Source organism: Leucoraja erinacea, chromosome 8 (genome assembly GCF_028641065.1).
Source record: "Leucoraja erinacea ecotype New England chromosome 8, Leri_hhj_1, whole genome shotgun sequence".
Classification (NCBI taxonomy): domain Eukaryota; kingdom Metazoa; phylum Chordata; class Chondrichthyes; order Rajiformes; family Rajidae; genus Leucoraja; species Leucoraja erinaceus.
The window spans coordinates 41,152,738-41,176,875 of NC_073384.1; the positions used below are offsets into that span (position 1 = coordinate 41,152,738).

The following is a 24,138-nucleotide window of genomic DNA, read 5'->3' on the forward strand; positions in this document are numbered from 1 at the left end:
GGGTTGCCAGCAGCGGTACAGTAATAAAGAACACACAACCACAATAAAATTTTTACACAAACATCCACCACAGCATTCATCACTGTGGTGGAAGGCACAGAACTTGGCCAGTCCTCCTCCATTTTCCCCCCGTGGTCGGGACCTCCACCCTCCACAGCCGTTGCTGTGGGCGTCCAGATGGTAAGGGACAAAGTCAAAGTCAAGGTGAGTCCAGGATCGCTCTTCCCAACCAGAGACCGCGGCTTCAGGCTGGTGTAGGCCGCAGGCTGGCGGTCAAAGTTTTAAAGTACCCGCCGTGCCGCAGCCGGAAGCACCGCAGTCTGCAGGGCCGGCGGTCGAAGCTCCCCTCCAGGGGAGATGGTAAGTCCATACCGCGCCCGCGGTAGAAGACGGCCGCGGGCTGGCGGTGGAAGCTTCTTCTTCCCCCTGGGTCCTCCACGAGGGATCCCGGGGTGTAGACGCCACACCAGCTGGAGTTCTGCAGACCGCTGCTTCAGGCTGCCGGCATCCGCGGGCCAGCGTAACGGAGCACTCCCCTCCGGCGAGCCCCAGCGAGGTCTCACCCGCTCCGCGCCGAGAGTCCACGCTGCGCCCGTCGCTGAAGCTCCGGGCGCGTCTCCGGGAAAGGCCGCCCGATCCTCGATGTTAGGCCACGGGGGAGGCGACCTGAAAAAAAGTCGCCTCTCCATGGAGGAGGCGGCCGAAACGGTTTCCCCCTCCCCCCCCCCCCCCCCCCACACCACCCCTCACACATAACACACAAAGAAACATTAAAAACAGACTTTTAAACATACTAAAAAAAAAAATATAAGAAAAAAAGTTGAAAAAAACGGGCACACTGCCGACAGGCTGCCGCCAGTGCAGCGCCCCCTGGGATAATATAAAGTGGGATAATATAAAACCAGTGTGAACGGGTGATCGATGGTTGGCGTGGACCTGATGAACTGAAGTTTGTTTTTCATGCTGCATATCAAACTAAATTATTCAGATTAAAAACGCTTTTTTTTACAGCATATTTTATTTCATAACTAAACCATTTAATACTTTAATGGGATTTTTTTTTGGAAAGTGAATGCAATAAATTTTTATGTGACATTCTTGTGATGGCTTTTATTATAATAAAGAAAATTTCTTGACAGTTGCCAACATTTGAAATGGACAAATAGAGAAACATTATTTAATCTTTATTATCACTAAACTTTTCCGAAGATAAGCACCCGGCCTGCATTGAACCACTGGATTTTGCTTTAAATACAATTGGATAGTATAATATACTGTACATATACTTCAAAACTCGTTGTTCAAGTATAAAGAATATTATTACCAAGCTATAGAGCCATAAATCAATCAGGAAGCAAATGAATAATTTGGTACATAAGTAATCACAACTAATTGGACAGTAAAATAATTTTTAGAGTGCAAGTGTAGACTAATGGGATAGATTTTTTTATTACATATGACACAAGAATTAAAATGTTCCAACTTCACTAATTTCTTCACAATTATCGCCTCAGAATTCACACATCTTAAAGCTGCACTATAAATGATGGTGAGAAAAAATATGGTAGTCCCAACTTTTTCACTAAATTCTGCCCATTCGCTGAAGACCACACCACAGAATTCAAAAGTCGAATTACTGAAGTGTGGTCAGTTAACTAACAGTATTGTCAGTTAAGCCTGGAAACCAAAAAAGAACACGCTAGGAGTTGCTTCAAAATCTCAACATCGGGTACATCTGCAGCACATCCGTCTGAATGAGGCTGGACAGATTGACAGGGAAAGGCTTGCATCGAGTGGATGTGTAGAGCATGCTTCCACTCGTGGGAGAGTCTAGGACTAGAGGTTCATAGCCTCAGAATTAAAGGGCATTCTTTTAGAGAAGGAGATGAGGAGAAATGTCTTTAGTCAAAGGGTAGTGACGCTGTGGAATTATTTGCCAGAAGGCTGTGGAGGCCAAGACCATGGATATTTTTAAGGCAGAGATAGACAGATTCTTGATTAATACGGGTGTCAGAGGTTATGGGGAGAATGCAGGAGAATGGGGTTAGGAGGGAGAGATAGATCAGTCATGATTGAATGGCAGAGTAGACTTTGTGGGTGAATGGCCTAATTCTACTCCTGTTCCTTATGACCTTAAGGCAATAATAGTGACAACACTGTTTGCTTGGGGGCCTTGTGGTTTCTTTACCAATCCTAAAGCCTCATAATGTTCCAAAATACCCAAACAAAAACGCAATTTCTTGTGATTTAGTTAACTAAATTATGAGAGGCAGTGAACTTCCAATGTGTGAAATAGAGTCTGCATAGATAAAATTGTTATGACGCCATTGCTGTACATAGAACTGCTAAGATTGCTTTAAACTGAAGGAATATTTCTGCTTTGATATTATCACCTATGAGTACAAAGGGTTGAAAAATTATACATATTCATATGCAACCCTGCTGTAGGCAAGAGTGAGTGTTTTTTTATAACCCATACATCGTGATTTGGAAAGTTTTATCTTAATCCACTACAACCACAAAGACAATAATTATCTACATTTTATTATTTTCATTCTATAAAGAGTAATCATAATTCCTGAAGAATTTGTAAGATATAGAAATAATTCAGGCTTTCCTTCTACATTTAATCAGTGTAGATTTAATTATAGTTCTGAGTTACTTATGTTTTACATTTCTCACAAGATGTTTTTTTAATGACGGACACCCGTGTTAAACCAGGCTACTTCTACAAGTATAGTCTGTGACACAGTTCATAAGAAAGTTGCATTTTACTCTTTATGTAGACATTAAACAAATGTGGCCAACCATTAAACAATTTGGCATAAATATTTACTCAGTTGCTATTAAAAGGGTCTGATGGTCTCTATGTTTCAGGAAAAAAAAGAAAGTGGTGCAATGTGTCCTAATAAAAATACGTCTGAAGAAGGGTTCTGACCCAAAATGGCACCTATTCCTTTTCTCTAGAGATGCTGCCTGCCTGAGTTACTCTAGCATTTTGTGTCTATCTTCAGTATAAACTAGCATCTGCAGTTCCTTCCTACACATTACTCTATAGTCATGACTCTTTGACTCTTCCAAATCGATGTCAGGATCAGTCTATGCAATGTGTAAAATATCCTTAGCAGCAGCAAAGCCATTCAAGATTTTATCCATCGAAATGGGAAATTAATGGTCATGTTGCAATTTATCAATCCACAATAGCAAAAAAATATCAGTTTGGCATGAAATGGACATTTTGCACGATGCCAACTGCTACTGAGTTTGAGGAGATGGAAGCATTTAGTGCTTATGTGAAGCACTCGTACTTTCAGAAAGGGTTACTCTGTTCTATCTCACTGAAGATAACAACTGTAACCCAGCTGTTGTATCGCCGAATGTATCATTTCACGGCAACACTTGAACATAGGCCACTTTCCCATTGATCTGTGGTATTCAATGAGAATAATAGTGACCCTGGCAGAAGCAGATATTCATCGATTGATTCACCCAATGTCACTGCCTTTGTAAGGAGTCTTATAAGATAGAGTGAACATGGAAAGGATGTCTCCAGTAATGGGAGAGTCTATAACCACAGAGTTCAGCCTTAGAATAAAAGGACGTACCTTTAGAATGGAGATGAGGAAGAATTTCATTCTTAATTTATCATTAGTCCCTGTCTCTATTCAACCTGCAACATCTTTCCTGAATTACTTTATTTCTCATATTACATTTTAATTTGGAAGACTACCAATGCTACTGAAATCAGTAGTTTAAACAGGTACTATCACAATGTACAAGAAACAGAGGGTGGAGAACCTGCAAAATCTATTGCTGTGGAGGACAAGTCATTGTGTATTTTTAAAGCGGTTCTTGATTAGTAAGGGCATCAAAGGTTATGGAGAGAAGGTAGGAAATGGGATTGAGAAGGAAAAATAAATCAGCCATGGCAGAGCAGACTCGATGGGCTGAATGGCCTAATTCTGCCCCATGTGTTCTTGCCTAGAGAGAAATAACTGAAAATAAGACCAATGAACTACAAAGGTTTACCATCCATCTGGAAAGGATAAAATTTAAATAATTCATGCTTGGTGTATTGATTGAGTGTGGAGGTTTTTTTTGTAAAATATGAGCTGTAAAGAATGAAAGTGCCAACAACAGTCATGATTGGTAGAATCACTGGTCTTAATGCCACTGACTGGTATATGGTAGCCATTTTAGTTTAGTTTAGTGATAGAGCACGGAAACAGGCTCCTCGGCCCACATAGTTTTCACCGACCAGCAATCCCCGCATATTAACACTATCCTACACACACTAGGGACAATTTACACTTATACGAAGTCAATTAACGTACAAATCTGTACGTCTTTGGAGTGTGGGAGGAAACCAAAGATCTCAGACAAAAATCACGCGGTCGCGGGGAGAACATACAAACTCCGTACAGACAGCATCTGTAGTCGGGATTGAACAAAGGTCTCTTGCGCTGCGAGCGCTGTAAGGCTTCAACTCCACCGCTGTGCCGCCCATTTCATTGAGTTTGTTAGAGCAGGCCGGCTAAAAACCTACCAGCAAAGTCAAAATACCTTCCAAGAAGAACTAGATACCTTCCAGACTAATACTTAATGTTGTTGCTGACTTAAAAGTGATGTATGAGATTAGGGAGATTCAACAGGAATAAATAAATTTGTCAGAAGGTAGGTGGCTTCTAACTGTTGTTGCTCTGCATGACACAAGTCTGTACTTTACCCAATGCTGGCCATCTGAGGCATCTGTTAAACTAAACACCTTTTGCCTTGTTTCACCTGTTATGACCTATTCACAACTAATATAATTACAATATCCTCATTCATAGCTAATCAGGCATTCATAAGTTATATGTTCAAAAGATCAAAAATGCATGGACTCATAAATGGACCCACGGACATGATCCAAAGTAAATTAATCTACAGTAGGCTTCAGACTTTGGAGATACAGTGCAGGTCTGTGCCAACCAGCGATCACTCTATACACTAGCACAATTCTACACACTAGTGACAGTTTTAATGTATAGCCAATTAATCTACAAATCTGTATGTCTTTGGAATGTGGGAGGAGACCGAACACCTGGAAAAACCCACAAGGTCACATGACGAACATACTAACTCTGTACAGAAAGCACCCGTGATCGAGATCGAACCTGGGTCTCTGCCACTTATGTTTCTTTCTTGTTGTGATAGTACCTGTTTAAACTACTGATTTCAGTAGCATTGGCTGGGTCAAGGAAAGAGCGTTCACGTCGTGGCCCTGATTCCACCAATCTTTCCACCACCACACACAAGAAGCACAAGAAGCCTAAGCACAAGTATGCAGATGCCGAGAAGTGTGTTCAGCTCTGGCTGAACAATTTCTAATCTTGTGATGTGGACTTGATAATAAGAAGTAGCATTGGCAGTATTCCAAATTATGATTTAATATTAGAAATAAAGTAATTCCGGAAAGATGTTACAGTTTGAATAGGGACAGGGAATAATGATAAATTCATTAGCCCAGGTATCTTTTCACCTCTGGAATTTGAGCTTAAATCCAAAATATACCAAGAGATGAAATAGACTTTTTTGGCACTTGCTGAGAATGTAACACAGGCATCGGACACATGCATAATTTTCCATTTGTTCCTTTGCACAAGTGTAATGCCATGGGAAGCATGCCAAATACTTGCTTCCAATAAGCACAAATACTTCATTTTGATTGTTAATGTCTCCTCTTTCGGAATCCTGTCAACTCTGGACGTGAAATTAAGATGAACAGTCATTATGGATATCACGTATGGGCGAAAGGCTAATTTGGATTCAGTGGACTGTCCGGATCTGGATCTGGATGTAGTACGCTGATAAACTCCAGGTAGAGCATCATTCAGCACTGGACAATTTTACATATTATCATGCCAATTATGATTCAAGATTCAAGAAAGTTTATTGTCATGTGTCCCTGATAGGACAATGAAATTCTTGCTTTGCTTCAGCACAACAGAACATAGTAGGCATGACTACAGAACAGATCAGTGTGTCCATATACCATTATATAAATATATACACACATGATAAAGTGCAAATAACAGATAATGTTGTTCAGAGTTTTGTCCGAGCCAAGTTTAATAGCCTGATGGCTGTGGGGAAGTAGGTATTCCTGAACCTGGTCATTGCAGTCTTCAGGCTCCTGTACCTTCTACCTGGATGGCCAGGATGGTGTGGGTCCTTGATGATACTGCCAGCCTCTTTGAGGCAGCGACTGCGATAGATCCCCTCGATGGAAGGGAGGTCAGAGCCGATGATGGACTGGGCAGTGTTTACAACTTTTTGTAGTCTTTTCCTCTCCAGGGCGCTCAAGTTGCTGAACCAAGCCACGATGCAACCGGTCAGCATGCTCTCTACTGTGCACCTGTAGAAGTTAGAGAGAGTCCTCCTTGAGAAACCGACTCTCCGTAATCTTCTCAGGAAGTAGAGGCGCTGATGTGCTTTCTTGATAATTGCATCAGTGTCCTGGGACCAGGAACTCGGACCAATTAATCAAGCCAATTAACCTACAAACCTGTACATCTGTTGGAGGAAACCGAAGGTCTCGGAGAAAACTCACGCAGATCACGGGGAGAACATACAAACTCCAAACTCCAAACAGCACCCGTAGTCGGGATCGAACCCGGGTCTCTGGCGCTGCATTTTGCTGTAAGGCAACAACTCTACTGCTGCGCCATCTCACTACGAGGGTGGATTGGTGAGGAAGCAGGAATGATGTCACGCTGCTAGAGTTTTGGCATATATTTGTGGTTGGTAATAATCAACCTTTGTAGCTGGGCTTTTGTGGTGGCACAGTGATAGAGTTAAACATAGAAACATAGAAAATAGGTGCAGGAGTAAGCTATTCTTCGGCCCTTCGAGCCTGCACCGCCATTCAATATGATCATGGCTGATCATCCAACTCAGTATCCTGTACCTGCCTTCTCTCCATACCCCCTGATCCCTTTAGCCACAAGGGCCACATCTAACTCCCTCTTAAATATAGCCAATGAACTGGCCTCAACTACCTTCTGTGGTAGAACAATCCACAGTTGCTGCATCTCCCCTGACTCTCAGTCTGAAGAAAGGGTCTTGACCTGAGACAACATCTATTCCTTTTCTCCAGTAATGCTGCCTGACCCTTTGAGTTACTCCAGCATTTTGTGTCTATCAAAGAAACATTTAGACAGGTACATGGATAGGATATGTTTAGAGGGACACGAGCCAAATGCAGGCTGGTGGGACTAGTGTAGATGAGACATGTTGGTCGGTGTGTGCAAGTTGGGCCAAAGGGCCAGTTTCAATGCTGTATGACCTTATGGCTCTAAACCATACAATCTGGATCATGGCAAATAATCTCTTTTTGTGCTTTTGGGATTCTTGACATGTTGAGATTAGTTGCACAGCTCTTATACATTTTGCTTTAAATCTATTATTTCCAATATCACTAATCCATCAGCTGACAGAATGCAAAATGGATTTTCTAAGACCGATTATAATCAATGAGAGGGATTTAAAATTATGTGGTATGCTCAACAAAAAAGTTGAGTCAATAGTAGGAAGGGAATATGAGCTGGTTTATTAAATCAAGATAAATGAATGAAAATAGAGAGTGAAATATGGACGACTGAAAAAGATTGTGCAAAGCACAAAATGCAGTTACCACACAATGATCTGCATCTGAAACGTAAACCGCTTGACATCATTGAAACCAAAATTCAGGTTTTATTTAAGAGATGCAGCGTGGAAACGGGGTCAAGGAAAGAGCGTTCACGTCGCAGCCCTGTTTCCACCAATCTTTCCACCACCACGCACAAGAAGCACAAGAAGTGACAAGACAGACACCATTGTGTGCAGATGCCGAGAGGTGTGTTCAGCTCTGGCTGAGCAACTTCTAATCCTGTGTGTGGACTCGATAAGAAGAAGAAGAAGCATGGAAACAGGTATGTCGGCACACCGAGTCCATGCGGACCATTGATCACCCACTCACTAATTCTATGTTATCCCACTTTTGAAGCTGGGGGCAATTTACAAAAGCCAGTTAAACTGCCAACCCGCCGTCTTTGAAATGGGGGAGGAAACCGGAGCACCCGGAGGTAACCCAAGCAGTCACAAGGAGAAGGTATAAACTCCGCACAGGCAGCACCTGAGGTCAGGATCAAACCCGGGTCTCTGGCGCTGTGAGGCAGCAGGTCCCCTGCTCTACAATTTGCCTTTGGTACATGTGACTGAGGGCAGCTTTTTATCTTATTATAATTATTTTTCTTTAAGGATTCAAAGACTATATTTCATAATTGCTGTGTATTCAACTTCTCTTGAAATATGAAGTGAATCTGGAGGTTCAGGTTGCTTTACCTGATGCAGAGATCTGATGAGCTGCAGTGCATTTAGCATGTTGACCAGTGGAACAGATAATCCCTTGGTCACCTGACAAACTTTCTTCATGGATGGTGGGAGATGGTTCTGATGCAAGATCATTTTATCTTTGTTTGACTTTCCTTACATATTTCTACACTCAATCTCTTCTTGCGCTTGTTTTTGTTCTGTGCAATCTTTGGGTCATCTTTTTCAATATCATCATGCTGACCACATCTTAGGAAACAGTTCCATACCTCCTTACTCAAATTATTATTTTCCTTTTCCATTTTTATCAAGGCCACAGCCTTCCATGCTTGTTGTTGGTCACTGTTGGGACTTCATCTGTTTTATTTGGCTATTTCTCCTGGGTGGAAGAAATATTTTATTCCTGAATGGCAGATACATTAATACTCCTACTCTCTAGCCAGATTTTTTATTTTATTTGGTCTCCTTATTAATCTCTTATGCATCTGCATAAACTATCGCAGAGATTGTTCAACTTTTCTATTGAGCGATCTTCACCACTTACTAGGTATCCATCACATTGAATTAATCCAATAATACCGTTTTTGTTTTCAATAATGAAAATGTTCTACTTGCAAGTAATGAGTAGGAAAGGAAGGATAATTAGACAAAGATCATAAAGATTTGAAGCCATTGGGAAGAATGTGTAGGAGCATGAAAACTGTAATGTACAAGTTCAGGAAAAGCTTCTTCCCTATAACTATCAGGTTATTAAACACAACCTCCAAATAGGCTCTAAACTACATCGATTTGGAGACGTTGTTCTGGCTTTACGCTGTATGTGTGTGTGCGAGTGTGCGTGTGTGCATGCGTATACTGATCATTTTTGTTGTTTATGATGTTTGCAGACTATTATGGTTACATTTCATTGTGCTGCTGCAAGTAAGAATTTAATTGTTCTGTTTCGGGACATATGACAATAAAATACTGTTGTCTCTTGACTCGACATCATATATAAAGGGGTTATTATACTGTAGTGACAGGATTTCCCTTAGATATAATTAAAAGGCAATTGGATAAGTACCTGGATAGAAAAGGTTTAGAAGGATATGGATAATATGTGGGCAAATGGTACTAGTTTAGATGGGTGTCTTGGTCAGCATGGACGTGTTTGGACGAAAACAGGCATCCTTCCCTCATCAGCTGATCTGAGACTTTCTTCCCTTTCAATGAGTGAGTTGGCAAGTAGATGTGAAAGTGAAAGTAAGATCCTTGAGTGAAGCTAATATTCCTGCAAGAATTCCTTTTTGGTGATTGTCACAAGTTAATGATTGAAACACAAGCCTGCTTTACAGCAATATCTGCAACATACTGCCATTTTCTTACAAAGAAAATATTAAAAAAACTCTGAACTACTTTAAACTCATTATATTTATTTTATTTTGACGACTAGTTATTAAGAAATAAACCTGAAATTTACAAAATATCTCTATGGTGCTGTGTATTTTTAAATAATATTTTTCAAGCAAGATTGGCTAGTCATTTGCGATATCATATAAATGCTTTGACCTTTAAGAACTGAAACTCACTGATTTAATTAACACAATGGTTCTCATCTTGTGAAACAGTATCAAAAAAAATAGTGAAAAACCCAATATAAATAAAAACCATGTGAAAATAAATGAATGTGAAAAAATAAAGAGTAAAAGACAAACTATAATAAATTTGGAATAAATAGTGAATTCATTGTATTGTATAAAAATAAGACAGAAAAACATAAAAATATTAGCACAGATGACTCCCATCAAGGATACTCTAACAAGCCCTTGTATCTTTCTCTGCTCATTGTCTTTTGTGAAAGCAATATAAACATTTGGACAATATCATATGTACTATGTACTTAATAATTTTTTCTACTATTTCAGTGTATGAATCATAATCATTTAATAATTTTCAGATGTAATCTGGTGTGTGATTCATCTTCAAAATGGGAGTTTTAATATTATGGTAAACCTTAACTTGTTATCAATGGAGACACAGCACACAACAGCCTGGTTGATATGGCACTGTATGAAGGAAACAAAAAAAGATTTGGGGGAACAATCGCCCCTTCTACCCACCCTCTCAATACATGACTGCAATGTCTTTGTGCACACATGGAGGAAACAAAAAGTCAGTTCCTCATTCATGCAAAGAATGGTACAATGCCTTCTTGGTTCAGGATACACAGTGAATTATAACTTTGAACAACTGATCAGGTCCGTTCCTCAGCTGAAGTGCGAGTATGTGTATCAATAAGACTGCACCAGGCTTGTCAACCGCTTTGAAGTAAGTGACTTTACCTGTGCAAGAAAAGCAAAGGAGAATTTGTCAGTGAGACTGATGGCTATGGTAGTCATTCATGTGCAGAAATTAACTTCAAAACCAAATGAACCAACATCCCCATTGAATGTTTTTCTGTAAACAGAAGATGAATGAACTATTAATCTCCACCCATGATATACATAATAGACATACATGGTGACAGAATAATAAATCCCTATATTTATACTTTGCACTTTCCAATTGCTGTATGGTACTCACCTTTTTTTTCCTCAAATAATAAACATATATCTTATTTGGAAACTGTAGTAACCAACATCTCTGCATTCTAAATAATACTGACATTATTTGAAGATAGAGTGTAGCATGCATGCTATCTATGACAGTTCCAAGCTAAATGACAGAAGAAAAACATAATAAAGTGGGGTCTCAAAATCAATGGGAAAAAAGCCAAAATTGTCTTTGAAATGCTGGAGTAACTCAACGGGTCAGGCAGCATCGCTGGAGAAAAAGGATCGGTGACGTTTCGGGTCATGACCCTTCAGATTCTGACCCTTCAGATTCAGAACTACTCCAGAACTCTGTGTTCCATCTTTCTTAACCCTGCTGGCTACATTCTCAAAGACGCTAACAAATTTGCCACACATGGATTCCCTTTGCTAAAACTATGTTGGCTTTGCTTAATTATTTCATGGTGCTTTAAATGTCTAAATATCACTGTCTCATTCATAGGTGTTAGAATTTCTGCCTCCCCTACCCTTCTTTTTTCTTGAATAAGGATGCTCCACTTACAGTCTTCTATATGTCTTGTGTGAACACTTCCATAATCTGGAGATTTATGGAAGTTCACCAACAATACATTCACCTTCTTACAGCATCTTCTTTAAAGATCCTAAGATAAAGACCAGCAGGTCCAACATTAGCTTTGTCTGCTACTTTTACTCAGTAACAGTGTTTGCTTTACATTTCCATGTCTCTTTTTCTTCTTATTTTCCCCTGTTCACAAGTTCAAAAGTTCACAAGTTGTAGGAGTAGAATTAAGCCATCAAGTCTACCCCGCCATTCAATCATGGCTGATCTCTGCCTCCTAATCTCACTTTCCTGCCTTCTCCCCATAACCCTTGACACCTGTTCTAATCACAAATTTGTCTAACTCTGCCTTAAAAATATCCACTGATTTGACCTCCACAGCCCTCCGTGGCAATGTTCCACAGATTAACTACCCTCTGACAAAATAAGTTCCGCCTCACCTCCTTTAATTCTGAATATCATCGGTTATTCAAATGATTTTACTGTCCTCTACCATAACACGACTATTTGCTCTTTGCCATTTCCTTACAATTGATTTTTTTACTCCTTAGTCTCATTCTCTAGGGAGTAAAAACAATGTTTATTAAAAACTACTCTCTGCATTTCTATTTGCTTGCAATGAAGCCCTTACTATCTGATTTGTATACTTAAGAGTCATAGTCATGGAGTTGTACAGCACAGGGACAGGCCCTTTGGCCTAGCTTGTCCATGCCAACCTTTTTGCCCATCTACATTAATCCTATTTGCCTGCATTAGCTCTGCATCCTTCAATGCCTTGCCTATCTGAATGACTGTCTGTCTTTCTCTCAACTGTAGTGATTGGATCTGATAAGAAAGGTGTAGAGGGATATGGGCCAGCCCAGATAGACATCTTGGTAGGCATGGATGAGTTGGGCTGGAGGCCCAGTTTCCATGCTGAATAACTCTAGGACTCTAAGGATGGGGAGAAGGCAGGAGAGAGGGAAAGATTGATCAGCCACGATTGAATGGCAGAGTAGACACGACGGGCCGAATGGCCTAAGTCTGCTCCTATGACATAAACGTTTCAACTTTCTGACTCAATCCATCTTTTCTGGCAGAGAATTCCAGATATTAGTCTTTGTTTTACTTTATAGATACAGTGTGGAAACCGACCCTTTGGCCCACTGAGACCGCACCGACCAGCGAGCACCCTGTACCCTAACACTTTCCTACACACTAGGGTTAATTTACAATTTTACCGGCCAACTAACCTACAAACCTGCACATCTTTGGCGTGTGGGAGGAAACTGGAGGACCCGGAGAAAACCCATGTGCCACAGGGAGAACATACAAACTTCATAGACAGCGCCCATAGTCAGGATTAAACTTGGGTATCTGGTGCTGTAAGGCAGCAACTCTAATGCTGCGCCACTGTGCTGCCTACAGTCACTCGCTGTGTAAAAAGTTTTCTCTCAAATCCCTCTTAATACTCCTTCCTCTCACCTTAAACATCTAGCTTTTGATATCCCTAACATGGGCAAGAAGATTTGGACTGTCTTCTCTATTGTTTATCATGTTATATACCACTATCACATCACTCCTCAGTTTCCTTCACTCCAGGGAAAACAAAGCCAGCTGATTCAAACTCTCCCCATAACTAAATGTTCTCCAAACCAGGCAACATCCTGGTGAACCTCCTTTGCACTTTCTCCAGTCTATCCAAGCCTTTCACTGCTCTGTACATTTCAATGAGGTCCCCCCTCATTCTACTAAACTCCAGGGAATATAGGATCAGTGCCGTCAAATGCTCATCATATGCTAGTTACTCTAGCACTTTGTGTCTATCTTTACCAGAATGCTGTCTGGGTTAGGTGGTATTAGCTACGGGGTTAGACGGACTTGAATTGTTTTCTGTGAAACACTGGAGGTTGCAGGTAGGCCTGATGGTATATACAATTATGAGTGGCATAGATAGATAGGTTAGACAGGCAGAACCTTTTTTTTTCCTAGGATAGAAAAATCAAATACTAGAGAGCATAACTTTCTGGAGAGAGGAGCAACATTTAAAGTAGTTGTGCGAGGCATTTTTTTTGTGTGTGGTGAGTGCCTGAAACATGATGCTGGGGTTAATGCACGAGGCAGATATGATAGAGACTTTTGGATAGGCATATAGATTAGCAGCAGCTAGACAATGGATGGTCATAAGGTCATAAGGAATAGGAGTAGAATTAGGCCATTCAGCCCATCAAGTCTACTCCACCCTTCAATCATGTCTGATCTATCTTTCCCTCCTAACCCCATTCTCCTGCCTTCTCCCCATAACCTCTGACACCTGTCCTAATCAAGTACTAATGTGGTCTTAGCATTAAAGGTGGTTGAATTGAAGGCGAGAGTATACAGTTAAAGGCAAGACCCTTAACAGCAGTGATGTGCAGAGGGATCTTGGAGTACAAGTTCATAGATGGCAGCACAAATAGATACGGTGGTAAAGAAAGCTTATGGTATGCTTGCCTTCATTACAAGGGGGCATTGAATATAAGAAGTCATGATGAAGTTCTACAGGACCTTAGTTTGGCTGCATGCGGAATATTGCATGCAGTTCTGGTCCCCCATTACAGAAAAGCTGTGGAATCTTAGAAAAGTATGCACGGGAGGTTTACCAGAATGTTGCCTGGATTAGAGGGTTTCAGTTACAGGGAGAGGTTAGCAAAATCTCTTTTCAAGAGAGAGTTAGATTTAGTTCTTTGGGTTAAAGGAACCAAGGGATATGGGGAAAAAGCAGGAACTGATTTTAGATGATCAGCTATGATCATATTGAATGGCGGTGCTGGCTCGTAGGGCCGAATGGCCTACTCCTGCACTTATTTTTCTATGTTTCTATGTAAATCAATTTAAAGTGAGAGAGGTGAAGGTTAAAAGAGTTGTGCAGGGCACATTTCTTACACAGAGGGTGGTAGGGGCCTGGAATCATTGCCAGGGATGGTGGTGGTGGCAGATACAATAGTGGTGTTTCAGAGGCTTTAGATAGGCACATGGAAGTGCCTGGAATAGAGGGATATGGATCATGTGCTGGCAGATCAGTTCAGCTAGGCATCATGTTCGGAACAAACATTGTGGCCGAAGGGCCTATTCCTGTTATGTCCTGCTCTATGTTCTAATACTCTAAGTGCAGTCTAATCAGTTTTTAGTAAAGTTGAAATATAATATCCCAACTTTTACATTCTGTGCTCCACCTTATGAATGCCAGCATGTAATATCTTCTTTACCACCAAATCTACTTGTTTTGGTACTGTCAGAGAAGCATGGACGTGAACCCCATGGTCCCTATGTTCAATATTCTTTGATCACATTGGTGTTCCCTGCAAAGCATAGAGACCCTATCCAGCAATTGTTAGAACAGATAAAATCGAGTAATTGCTCCTATATGTAACCGCTCCTATATGGACAGCACAGTGGCGCAGCAGTAGAGTTGGGTTGGGTGCTGTCTGTACAAAGTTTATACTTACTCCCTGTGACTCTGTGTCTGAAGAATGGTCCCAACATGAAATGCCACCCATCCATGTTCTCCAGAGATGGTGCCTGACCCGCTGAGTTACTCCAGCACTTTGTGTCTATTTCCCTATAAACACTCGTTTTCTCCGAGTGCTCAATACTCCGAAGACATGCGGGTTTGTACGTAATTGGCTCGTGTAAATTGTCCTTAGTGTGTAGGATAGAACTAGTGTAGGGGTGATCACTGGTGGCATGGACTCCCTGTATCTCTAAGCTAAACTAATAAGAAAATACATTTTGGTAAGGCAATTGCAGGCATCAATTTCAATTAAATATTAGAAAGAGAATAACATTTGTCCTCAATAGCAGCTGCTTCTGTACAGATTTGAACTCTTTAAAATATAAATATTTAAAGCCTTGAACAAGGAAAATCAATTTTTCTCCGAGTTGTCAGGCACTGTACAATGTCTTCTCGTTAACACTATAAAATATTTAAACTTTCCCAAGTTCCAACTTAAGGTGACATTCCATGTCCTATTTTCCAAAGTGGAGGTGTTCCAGGTGGGTGATCTAGCTGCAGAATTAGTTTAGTTTAGTTTAGTTTAGTTTAGTTTAGTTTACGGATACAGTCGGAAACCGACCCTTTGGCCCACCGAGTCCACGCCGACCAGCGATCACCTCTGTACACTAGCACTATCCTACCCACTAGAAACCATTTACAATATTTACCAAAGCCAATTAACGTACAAACCTGCACGTCTTCAGAATGTGGGATGAAACCGGAGCAGCCGGAGAAAACCCACGTGTTCAAGGGGAAAACGTACAAACTCCATTTGACAGAGACAAAGGATGACCAATATCCCTCTATTCCCTGGACTTACATGTACCTATATAAAAGTCTCTTAAACACCACCAACATATCTGCCTTCTTCGCCACCTCTGTCATTGCGTTCTAGCCCCCTAACACTGTGTAAAAAAAGTGTCCTACATCACTCCATTTAACTTTCCCACTCTCACCTTATAGCTATGCCCTAGTGTTGGACATTACCACCCTGGCAAAAAGTACCACATTGTCTCTCTCAATGTCCCCTCTACCTCTGCCTCTCATAATATTATATACTTCAATCAAGTCTCCTCACAACTGCCCATGTTTCTGCTGCCATATATTTCCAGTATATCACTGAAGACTTGACAAGTGCCAAAAAAACCACAGTCACGTGCGATTACCTTTTTTTTAGCCTGGAGCAGCTCCTGATAGGCACTGGAACGTATGAAACGTGGGTAGGAATCACTTTTCATCAGTTTGTAAATGTGCTCCTAAACGAACAAGATGTCAACTGTAAACGCGAGCAGGTTACATTATGCAAGTACATCCATAGTGAAGTCTAACAATGAGAACATAAGAATGTATGAAAATAGTAGTGGGAGTAGACCACCCCAGGTCTGCCCCATGATTCAACCTGTCCTCCACACACTTCACTTCTTCTTCTGCGCCTATACCTCGTTATCCTGATCTTTGCCTACTGCTCTTTTCAATACATCCACATGTGAGGGATGGCAGTGGTAGAGTTGCTGCCTCACAGCGCCAGAGGCCTGAATTCAATCCCGACTACGGGTGCTGCCTGTACGGAGTTTGTACGTTCTCCCTGTGATTGCATGCATTTTCTCCGGGTGCTCCAGTTTCCCCCCAAATTCCAAAGGCGAGCAGGTTTGTAGGTTACTTGGCCTCTGTAAATTGTACCTAGTATGTGGGAGGACGATCTCTACCTCATTGACACTTCCGCGAGACTTCAACAGGTCGAACTTGCCCCCCTGCAGCAGGGGGTCTGGAACTCCTGCCCAACCGGAGCCGGCAGATCCGTTCTAATAGCTGACTTCCGAGGTCGACTTTACAGGTCAGTATCTCGGCTCCCCGGCACCCTAAGTGGACCCTTCCGGTACTGTTCGACTCCCCTTAGAGGCCAAGACCTCTGTTGGTCTGGCAACATGGATAATCCAGCCAAGCTCTGGAACCAAGGCTGCTGGAAAATCGGTGGTGGACCTCTACCATTATACGACCCCTCCCCCAACCTACCACTTGAAAGCAGTTACAGCTTACCCAGATTCTTCTTAAAACTCAAGCCCTCCAATGTTAGTAACATCTTTGTGAACCTCTCTAAACCCTTTCCAGCTCTATGACATCCTTCCAATAGATAGGCGACCAGAACTGCACATAACATTCCATATATAGTCTCACTAACAACGTGTAAGATTGTAACATTGTACTCAATGCGCTGACCACTCACCACTTCATACTTTCTACTGCCCCCTTACACTCTCAGAGCCGGGGCAGTGTCTCGACTCCAAACGGTGATTGTCATTTTACCTCCACAGATGCTGCCTGACCCACTATGTTCCTGCACAACTTGCTCTTTTGATTGAGGTGAATGTACACTTCCTCTAGCAATTCTAAATAAAATCACATTATTTTACATTGGCAGTATAACATGCTCACCTGGGCATCTTCAAATGCATATCTTCCCGGGTCTTTCACATTCTGTGTGGTCTTATCGTAGCTCTTGGAGTCCACGTTTATAGCACTCGGGGCTCCCGGGGCTAAAAACTCTTGCCAGATTTCTTGAACGCGTGATGGCACCTCACGGATGGGCCTTTTCTTCAAGTCCAGGACCGCTAACCAAAACCTGTTCAAACGACAACATATATTCTGATTATCACGGTTTCCAATTAACAATTGTTAGCTATTGAGATAACAAAGAAAACAGGAGCAAGGATAGGATGAGAGGAATAGCTCCGAGTCTCTTGCTCTGAGTAGGGGAATCGAGAACCAGAGGACATAGGTGTAAGGTGAAGGGGGGAAAATGTAATGTGAACCTGAGGGCCAACAATTTCACCCAAGGGTGGTGGGTGTATGGAACGAGCTGCCGGAGGAGGTAGTTGAGGCAGGGCCTATCGCAACGTTTAAGAAACATTTAGATAGTACAAGGATAGGACAGATTTGGACAGATATGGGCGAAACGCAGGCAGGTGGGACATGTGTGCATGGGGCATGTTGGCCGGTGTGGGCAAGTTGGGCCGAAGGGCATGGGACTGCATGACTATAATTTGAGCTCAAAAGCTAACAACAAGGTCCATAGCCTAACTGAGAAGAGTCTGAAAGAGTAAAAATGCATGAAACAAGGAACCTATTGGTGGCAACAGCGAGTCATAGAAACTAACAATTGGGTCATAAATAGTTTACAATCCAGCCAAAACAGTAATGTATAAAAACCCATACAGGCTGTCCCCAAGTTACAAACTGGATCTGCTTTTATAGATGTCTGTGTGGATATTGTCTCTGTAGACTTTAGAGATTGTATTTGGAGTTTAAACTTTACTCGACTTGAGTATTTAGACTGTAGAGACATTTTCAGAGTCTGCATGTTGGAAAATACATAAAAACGCTTGACATGTTACTATAACTCAACACTGCTGTTGTGAATGGTGTTGATGACGGCCAATTAGCATGAATACTTATTAAATATATAATTAAGATGAACTGCAGATGCATGTTTATACTAAAGAGAGACACAAAATGCTGGAGTTATTCAACGGTCAGCCAGCATCTTTGGAGAAAATGGATCGGTGACAAAATGCTGTACATACCGAAGGTTTTCAGAGCTGAATTCAGACTCCACAAACTTAAGGAACTGTTCACGGCCAACAGGATCTTTTAAAACTTCATCAATGCAGAAACCCCATCGCTTTACCCTCTGTCCATATGGTTCCTTGCTACAAACATAAGTAGTAAAGACTTGTTTAAGTTATTAACAATAGCAGCAAGTTACACGTATATATTTTGCTGCAAAGAATTACATGTGTCACATTATATCATATGGACTTCAGTCAATCACTACTTTGGAAAGCCGTCAAATACTATAAGTAACGTGTAATAAGAACATCTGTGAAAAGAATAGTCACATTGGATATGTTTCATTTACTACAGGTCCACCACTGATTTTCCGGCAACCGGTAATCCAACACCCCCTTTAATCCGGACAAAATTACAAGAGCACCCCCCCCACGGAAGCTCCATGACAACGTGGGGCCTTAACCGGGTGAGGCAGCTGATCTCAGCCTCATCGGGACTTACATGACTGATCAGCGGGTCAAATTAGTGGGTCGGTATCTCGGCCCCTGGGCAACCTAGGTGGACCATTCTGGTACTGCTGGACTCTTGGAGGCCGTGACCAGGTGGTTCAGTTCTAAAAGAACCCTCTCCACAGTACAGCAGCATAAATAATTGGAATGGTGGTGAGGGGAATAATTGCTGAGTGGACTAGAGGGGTATTTGCCCTCTCCTGTGTGAGATGGTACTTCTCCCACAAGGATCTGGCCCCATCCAGTCCCACAACTTGAGTGGCCCCGAGCCATGATGCCACATGGGTTCTTCAATTGTCATCGTATCTTGCAATAAGGTGCATCACGTGGAGGTGCCGTGATCATTGTCATTGATACTTTGTGCAAAATGAGCCTAGCTGAGGAGGTTGTGGGCTGTGGGCAAAAATGTTGATCTATTAATTTATATTTCTTTGAGTTTCTGTGCGGGTTCACCCCTTGATTTATCATGAGCGAAAATTGCAGGTCATAATCAATATACATGTTTAATAGTCAATTCCTGCTGTTAAAGCAGAAATGACCACAATAGATTCATGTCAGATAGTGGTTGTACAGACACACTAAGGTGGTGCAACTAAAACTGACTAGGATAATTTTGGAATGGTTGCTAATTGACCCAGAATGATCACTAGCACAATCTCATTTGAATAAAGTGCCCTTTACATGCACATTATGCTTAAAATAGGTCCACTTTCCAGGCAACAATTTTTAAATAAATGAACGAGCTTGCAGTTTTTGTTCCTGCGTACACTTATGCCCCTGTCCCACTGAAGCGATTTTTTAAGCGACTACAGGTGACTAGGTTGTCGCCACATGGTTGCAGGGGTGTCGCTTGTATGGACGTGAGTAGTCTCCTCAGTCGCCTAAAGAATCGTAGCCTTTTTCTGATCTTAAAAAAAAGATCAGAAAAAATAATTTTTTCTGTATTTTGAAATATTCAAAACATTTCAGCGACAGTCGGCGACAATAGGCTTGACACCAATGATCGTAGCTTGACTTCTCCTGACGTATGTGCTGTCGTAGGTTGTCGCCAGGATGGCATAGGTTGTCACCGGTGCTGACTTTGGTGAATTCCATTGGTGTCTACTTACGTCAACCTACATCAACCAGCGACAGGTACCGGCGACTGAATTGTCTTAAGTGGTCTTCGGTTGTCGCCGACAGGGTCGTACCTTGTCGTAGCTTGTCGCGGGTGGACGTAGGTTGTCGTAGGTGTGGACGTCCTAATGGGTCGCCGGTTGTCGGTTGCACGCCTTGACTTGACATCGACAAGGTGGTAGGTTGTTGTAGACATTATTGTAGGGGGGTCCAGTCGGCGGTTTTTAGGCGACCTGCTACGACTATGACAGTCGCCGGCAGTCGCCGAAAAAAATCGCCTGTGGGACAGGCCCATTACATTTCAAGAAGAATGGGATTGAATGGGATTTATTAATTTAAACAATCACGTCATTGTATTAGATGCAGACTTTAGAGATACACCGAGTCCGCGTTGACCAGCGATCATCCCGTACACTAGCACTATCCTACACGCTAGAGACAATTTACAAGTTACAGAAGCCAATTAACCTACAAAGCTATAGGTCTTTGGAATGTGGGAGGAAACTGGAGCACCCGGAGTAAACCCACGCTGTCAAAGGGTGAACGTAAAACTCCGTGCAGGCAGCCCCTAGAGCCAGGATCAAACCCGGGTCTCTGGTGTTGTAAGGCAGCAGCTATAACGTTGCACCACTGCTACAAATTGATTAAAAATTGGCATAATTGCAGTAAAACATACTGTCTTATTTAACATCCATATCCTTCAATATCTTTTATTAACCCAATACTTTGAAAATAGGCATGATATAAGTTATGGTCAAGGATCAAATGACCATTCATTTATTGTTTTAAATGTTGCATTGAGGAGCCATAAATATCCTACAAATTCTAGCCAAGGGTTAGATCCTGAGCTAATAGAGTAGGGAAGGAGAGAAGTGTTGAGTTCACCATTCATCTTTTTTAAGGACCATTGTGTTACCCTTTGCATCAGACAGGTCGTTAGGAAGTTGTCCAGGCAATCTGACATTCTCTGCACAAAAGATTGGAGCAGACTCTTTATCCATTAAACAGTTCAACTATGCAACAACATTCCTGCAGCTATTGAAAGCTCTCCCTGTTATCTCAAAACCCATTTGATATTAAAACAGCAAACTAAAGTATTTGTATTTTGGAATCTCAGTGTCTGAACTTATCTAAACAGGCATTCCACAGAGACACTGAGTGAGACGATTCTGGATCTCAATCTGTTTTTGGTGCCTTTTTCAAGATTAAACATTACTACTTTCCACTGATAGGACTACGTTGCTACTTTCCCGTACAAATTTATACGTTAGAGAAATTAAAAAAAATCTGATACATATTTCATCCCAATCTATAGCTGCATGCACTCAATGTTACTGTTGGGGACAATAAATTGTGTTGTTATATGTATTTTGTGTGGTTATAGCTATGGTATATGATACAAGATACAAGATACATTTATTTGTCACATGTGCTCAATTGGTACAGTGAAATGATATGTACTGTTCAAAATAAAACTGGAAGAATTTAGGGTCTGTGGCAATTAAACTAAACCAGCAACTTTGAGATTGATTATTTAAGCTGTATTGTAATTTGACCATTAATTAAATGTTTGCAATTCTTCATTGGGAGGATAAAGGAAAGTGACAAAAACTTGCCATTGTTTTAATGTCCCAGATTTGAAGAAATCCACACAATATAATAAACTCAACATGACAAAGTTGCAAGATTCTACGCATTGTGCAGTTCAATGGCACAAATGTGTTTTATAATTTAACACCTGTCGATAGCCCTGTCTGATATAACCGTAGATATTAACTGCACAATTCCAGTGGAGGGCACTGGAGAGAGGATTTAAACAGTTGGAAATGCAGGTCTGTGTCTGTTTTATCAATTTCACATTTAGTTCCTGTAGATTACACAGTAATGCAAATCACTGCACATTACTCTGCCCCTATTATGAGAATGCAATGGAACAATATTCTTTGCAATTTAATGAATTATCAAATACTTTCAAATAACGTTTATGATTATTAATAAAAAAACACTTAATTTACCATTGCGTGTCAGGTCTTTTGCTATTATTTTGCTGTTATTAAAAGTCCAATTCCAGCTCGTAAGAGCATATATTTAGAGGAACTTTATAACATTGGTAAGATTTCTATGGAGTTTAGAATGAGACACATAAAATAAAATCGATGAAGGAAATATTTTAATTTCTAAAGTTATCAGCATTATATAAAAATTGAATGAGTATTTCCCTGGTATTTCTTTGCCAGCAAACTAAAGGAATGAATGCAGACTGTCTCCGCTCAGCAGCAGTCTGACCCATTATATCCAGACTGTACAATACAAGCAATAACAAAACAAGCTGTGTAAGAAGGAACTGCAGATGCTGGTTTACACCGAAGATAGACACAGGCAGCATCTCTGGAGAAAAAGAATAGGTGTACAGAGACAAGGGTGGTGAATAGTCTCGACCCGAAACATCATCTATTCCTTTTCTCCAGAGATGCTGTCTGATCTGTTGAGTTACTCCAACTTTTTGTGTCTATCTTCAACAATACAAGCTATTGCACGAGCAAAGAACACATAAAGGCAAAGTATAACATTAAGTGACCAAATGTTACCTAAAACTTTGAATGTAGACGTTTGACAACTTTAAATGCATACTGCTCTTTTAAAAGCTGCTGCATTGGAAAGTGGATGACAGACTTTGGAATGTAAGGAATGGCTGCTATTTTCTAGTGGAAGAAGAAAAGTAAAGACAGACCTCGCTTCCAGTTCCCAGAAGGAAATATCATCAGACGTCCATGGGTTTGAAGGTTCAGGATTTATGAGGAATGGATCAAATTCCATGTATTGTTCTGCGTACCCTATCAGGCTAAAGTCAAAATAAACAGCAGGTGAGATAAAAAGCATGCTGCTTATAACATCAAGAACCACATTTTCTAACTGGAGGGTTAATTGGTTTTCAAAAATGCAAGTATATCATTCAGTTCAAGGTGACAGCACCTGGAGTTTCTGTGCACTTGGAATATAATGGCAGAGACAAGTTAAACTTTAAACTTTAGAGATACAGCGTAGAAACAGGTCCTTCAGCCCACTGAGTCCGCACTGACCAGTGTTAACCCCATCCACTCGCACTACCCTAAACACACATTGGGACAATTTACAATTTTACCAAAGCCAATTAACCTAAAATCCTATATGTCTTTGGAGTGTGGGAGGAAACCGGAACACCAGGAGAAAACCTACACAGTCACAGGAACTGCACAAACTCCGTACAGACAGCACCTGTAGTCAGAATCGAACCTGGGTTTCTGGCGCTGTGAGGCAGCAATTCTACCACTGCGCCACTGTGCCGCCCATTATGTGTCTGTGCCTGAACCTTTTCTTCATTTTCTTCTTGCGGTGAAGTGCAAACAATCGCACATTATTCCTATGAATTATGAATATTTTATCCGAATAACTTAGATCTGTGCAGACATATAAGAATGGGGAAAGTAGGTAGTCAAAATATTTGTTTCGTGAGCTGAGGTACTGAAGTCAACATTGTCAGAAGGATGGAAGATATGCTGATCTGGAAAGGATAGATGGTATTTACATTGCAATTCTACGTCAATAGGAATCAATAGGAATCAATAAACTATATATTGCAGATGAAACAGCAGTACTAACAATGAATAGAACATAGTGCAGCACATGATCAGGATCTTCTGCCCACAATCTCCATGCTGCACATGACACCAAGACCATGTCTTATCAACCTGTGCATATCCACATCCCTCCTTTCCCTGTATATCCAAAAGCTTCTTAAATGCCACTATCGTATCTGTATCAACCACCGACCCTGGCAACCCGTTCCACGCCTTCATCACACTCTGTAAAAATGTTACCCCACACATCACCTTTCAACTTTTCCCCTCTCACCTAAAGCCTGTCGACCAGTCAATTGTCCATCACACTAATGGTTAATGGCTGTTGACCAGGATGTTGACAGAACTC

The 24,138-nt window shown here is 41.3% G+C and overlaps 1 protein-coding gene across 2 annotated transcripts in view; it reads right to left on the reverse strand.

Annotated features, from left to right (window-relative positions):
- Positions 1 to 1,008: 1,008 nt before the first annotated feature.
- The window catches only part of LOC129699611 (regulator of G-protein signaling 7), a 311,380-nt gene continuing 288,250 nt past the window's right edge, over positions 1,009 to 24,138 (reverse strand). For both annotated transcript variants that reach the window (XM_055639566.1, XM_055639565.1), the window contains exons 13-17: positions 22,904 to 23,014; positions 18,562 to 18,687; positions 17,414 to 17,600; positions 16,147 to 16,236; positions 1,009 to 10,676 (exon numbers count right to left, since the gene is read on the reverse strand). In XM_055639566.1, coding sequence (XP_055495541.1) covers positions 10,626 to 10,676; positions 16,147 to 16,236; positions 17,414 to 17,600; positions 18,562 to 18,687; positions 22,904 to 23,014 — 565 coding nt within the window. In that variant the 3' untranslated portion in view covers positions 1,009 to 10,625. The remainder of the gene's footprint in view (positions 10,677 to 16,146; positions 16,237 to 17,413; positions 17,601 to 18,561; positions 18,688 to 22,903; positions 23,015 to 24,138) is intronic.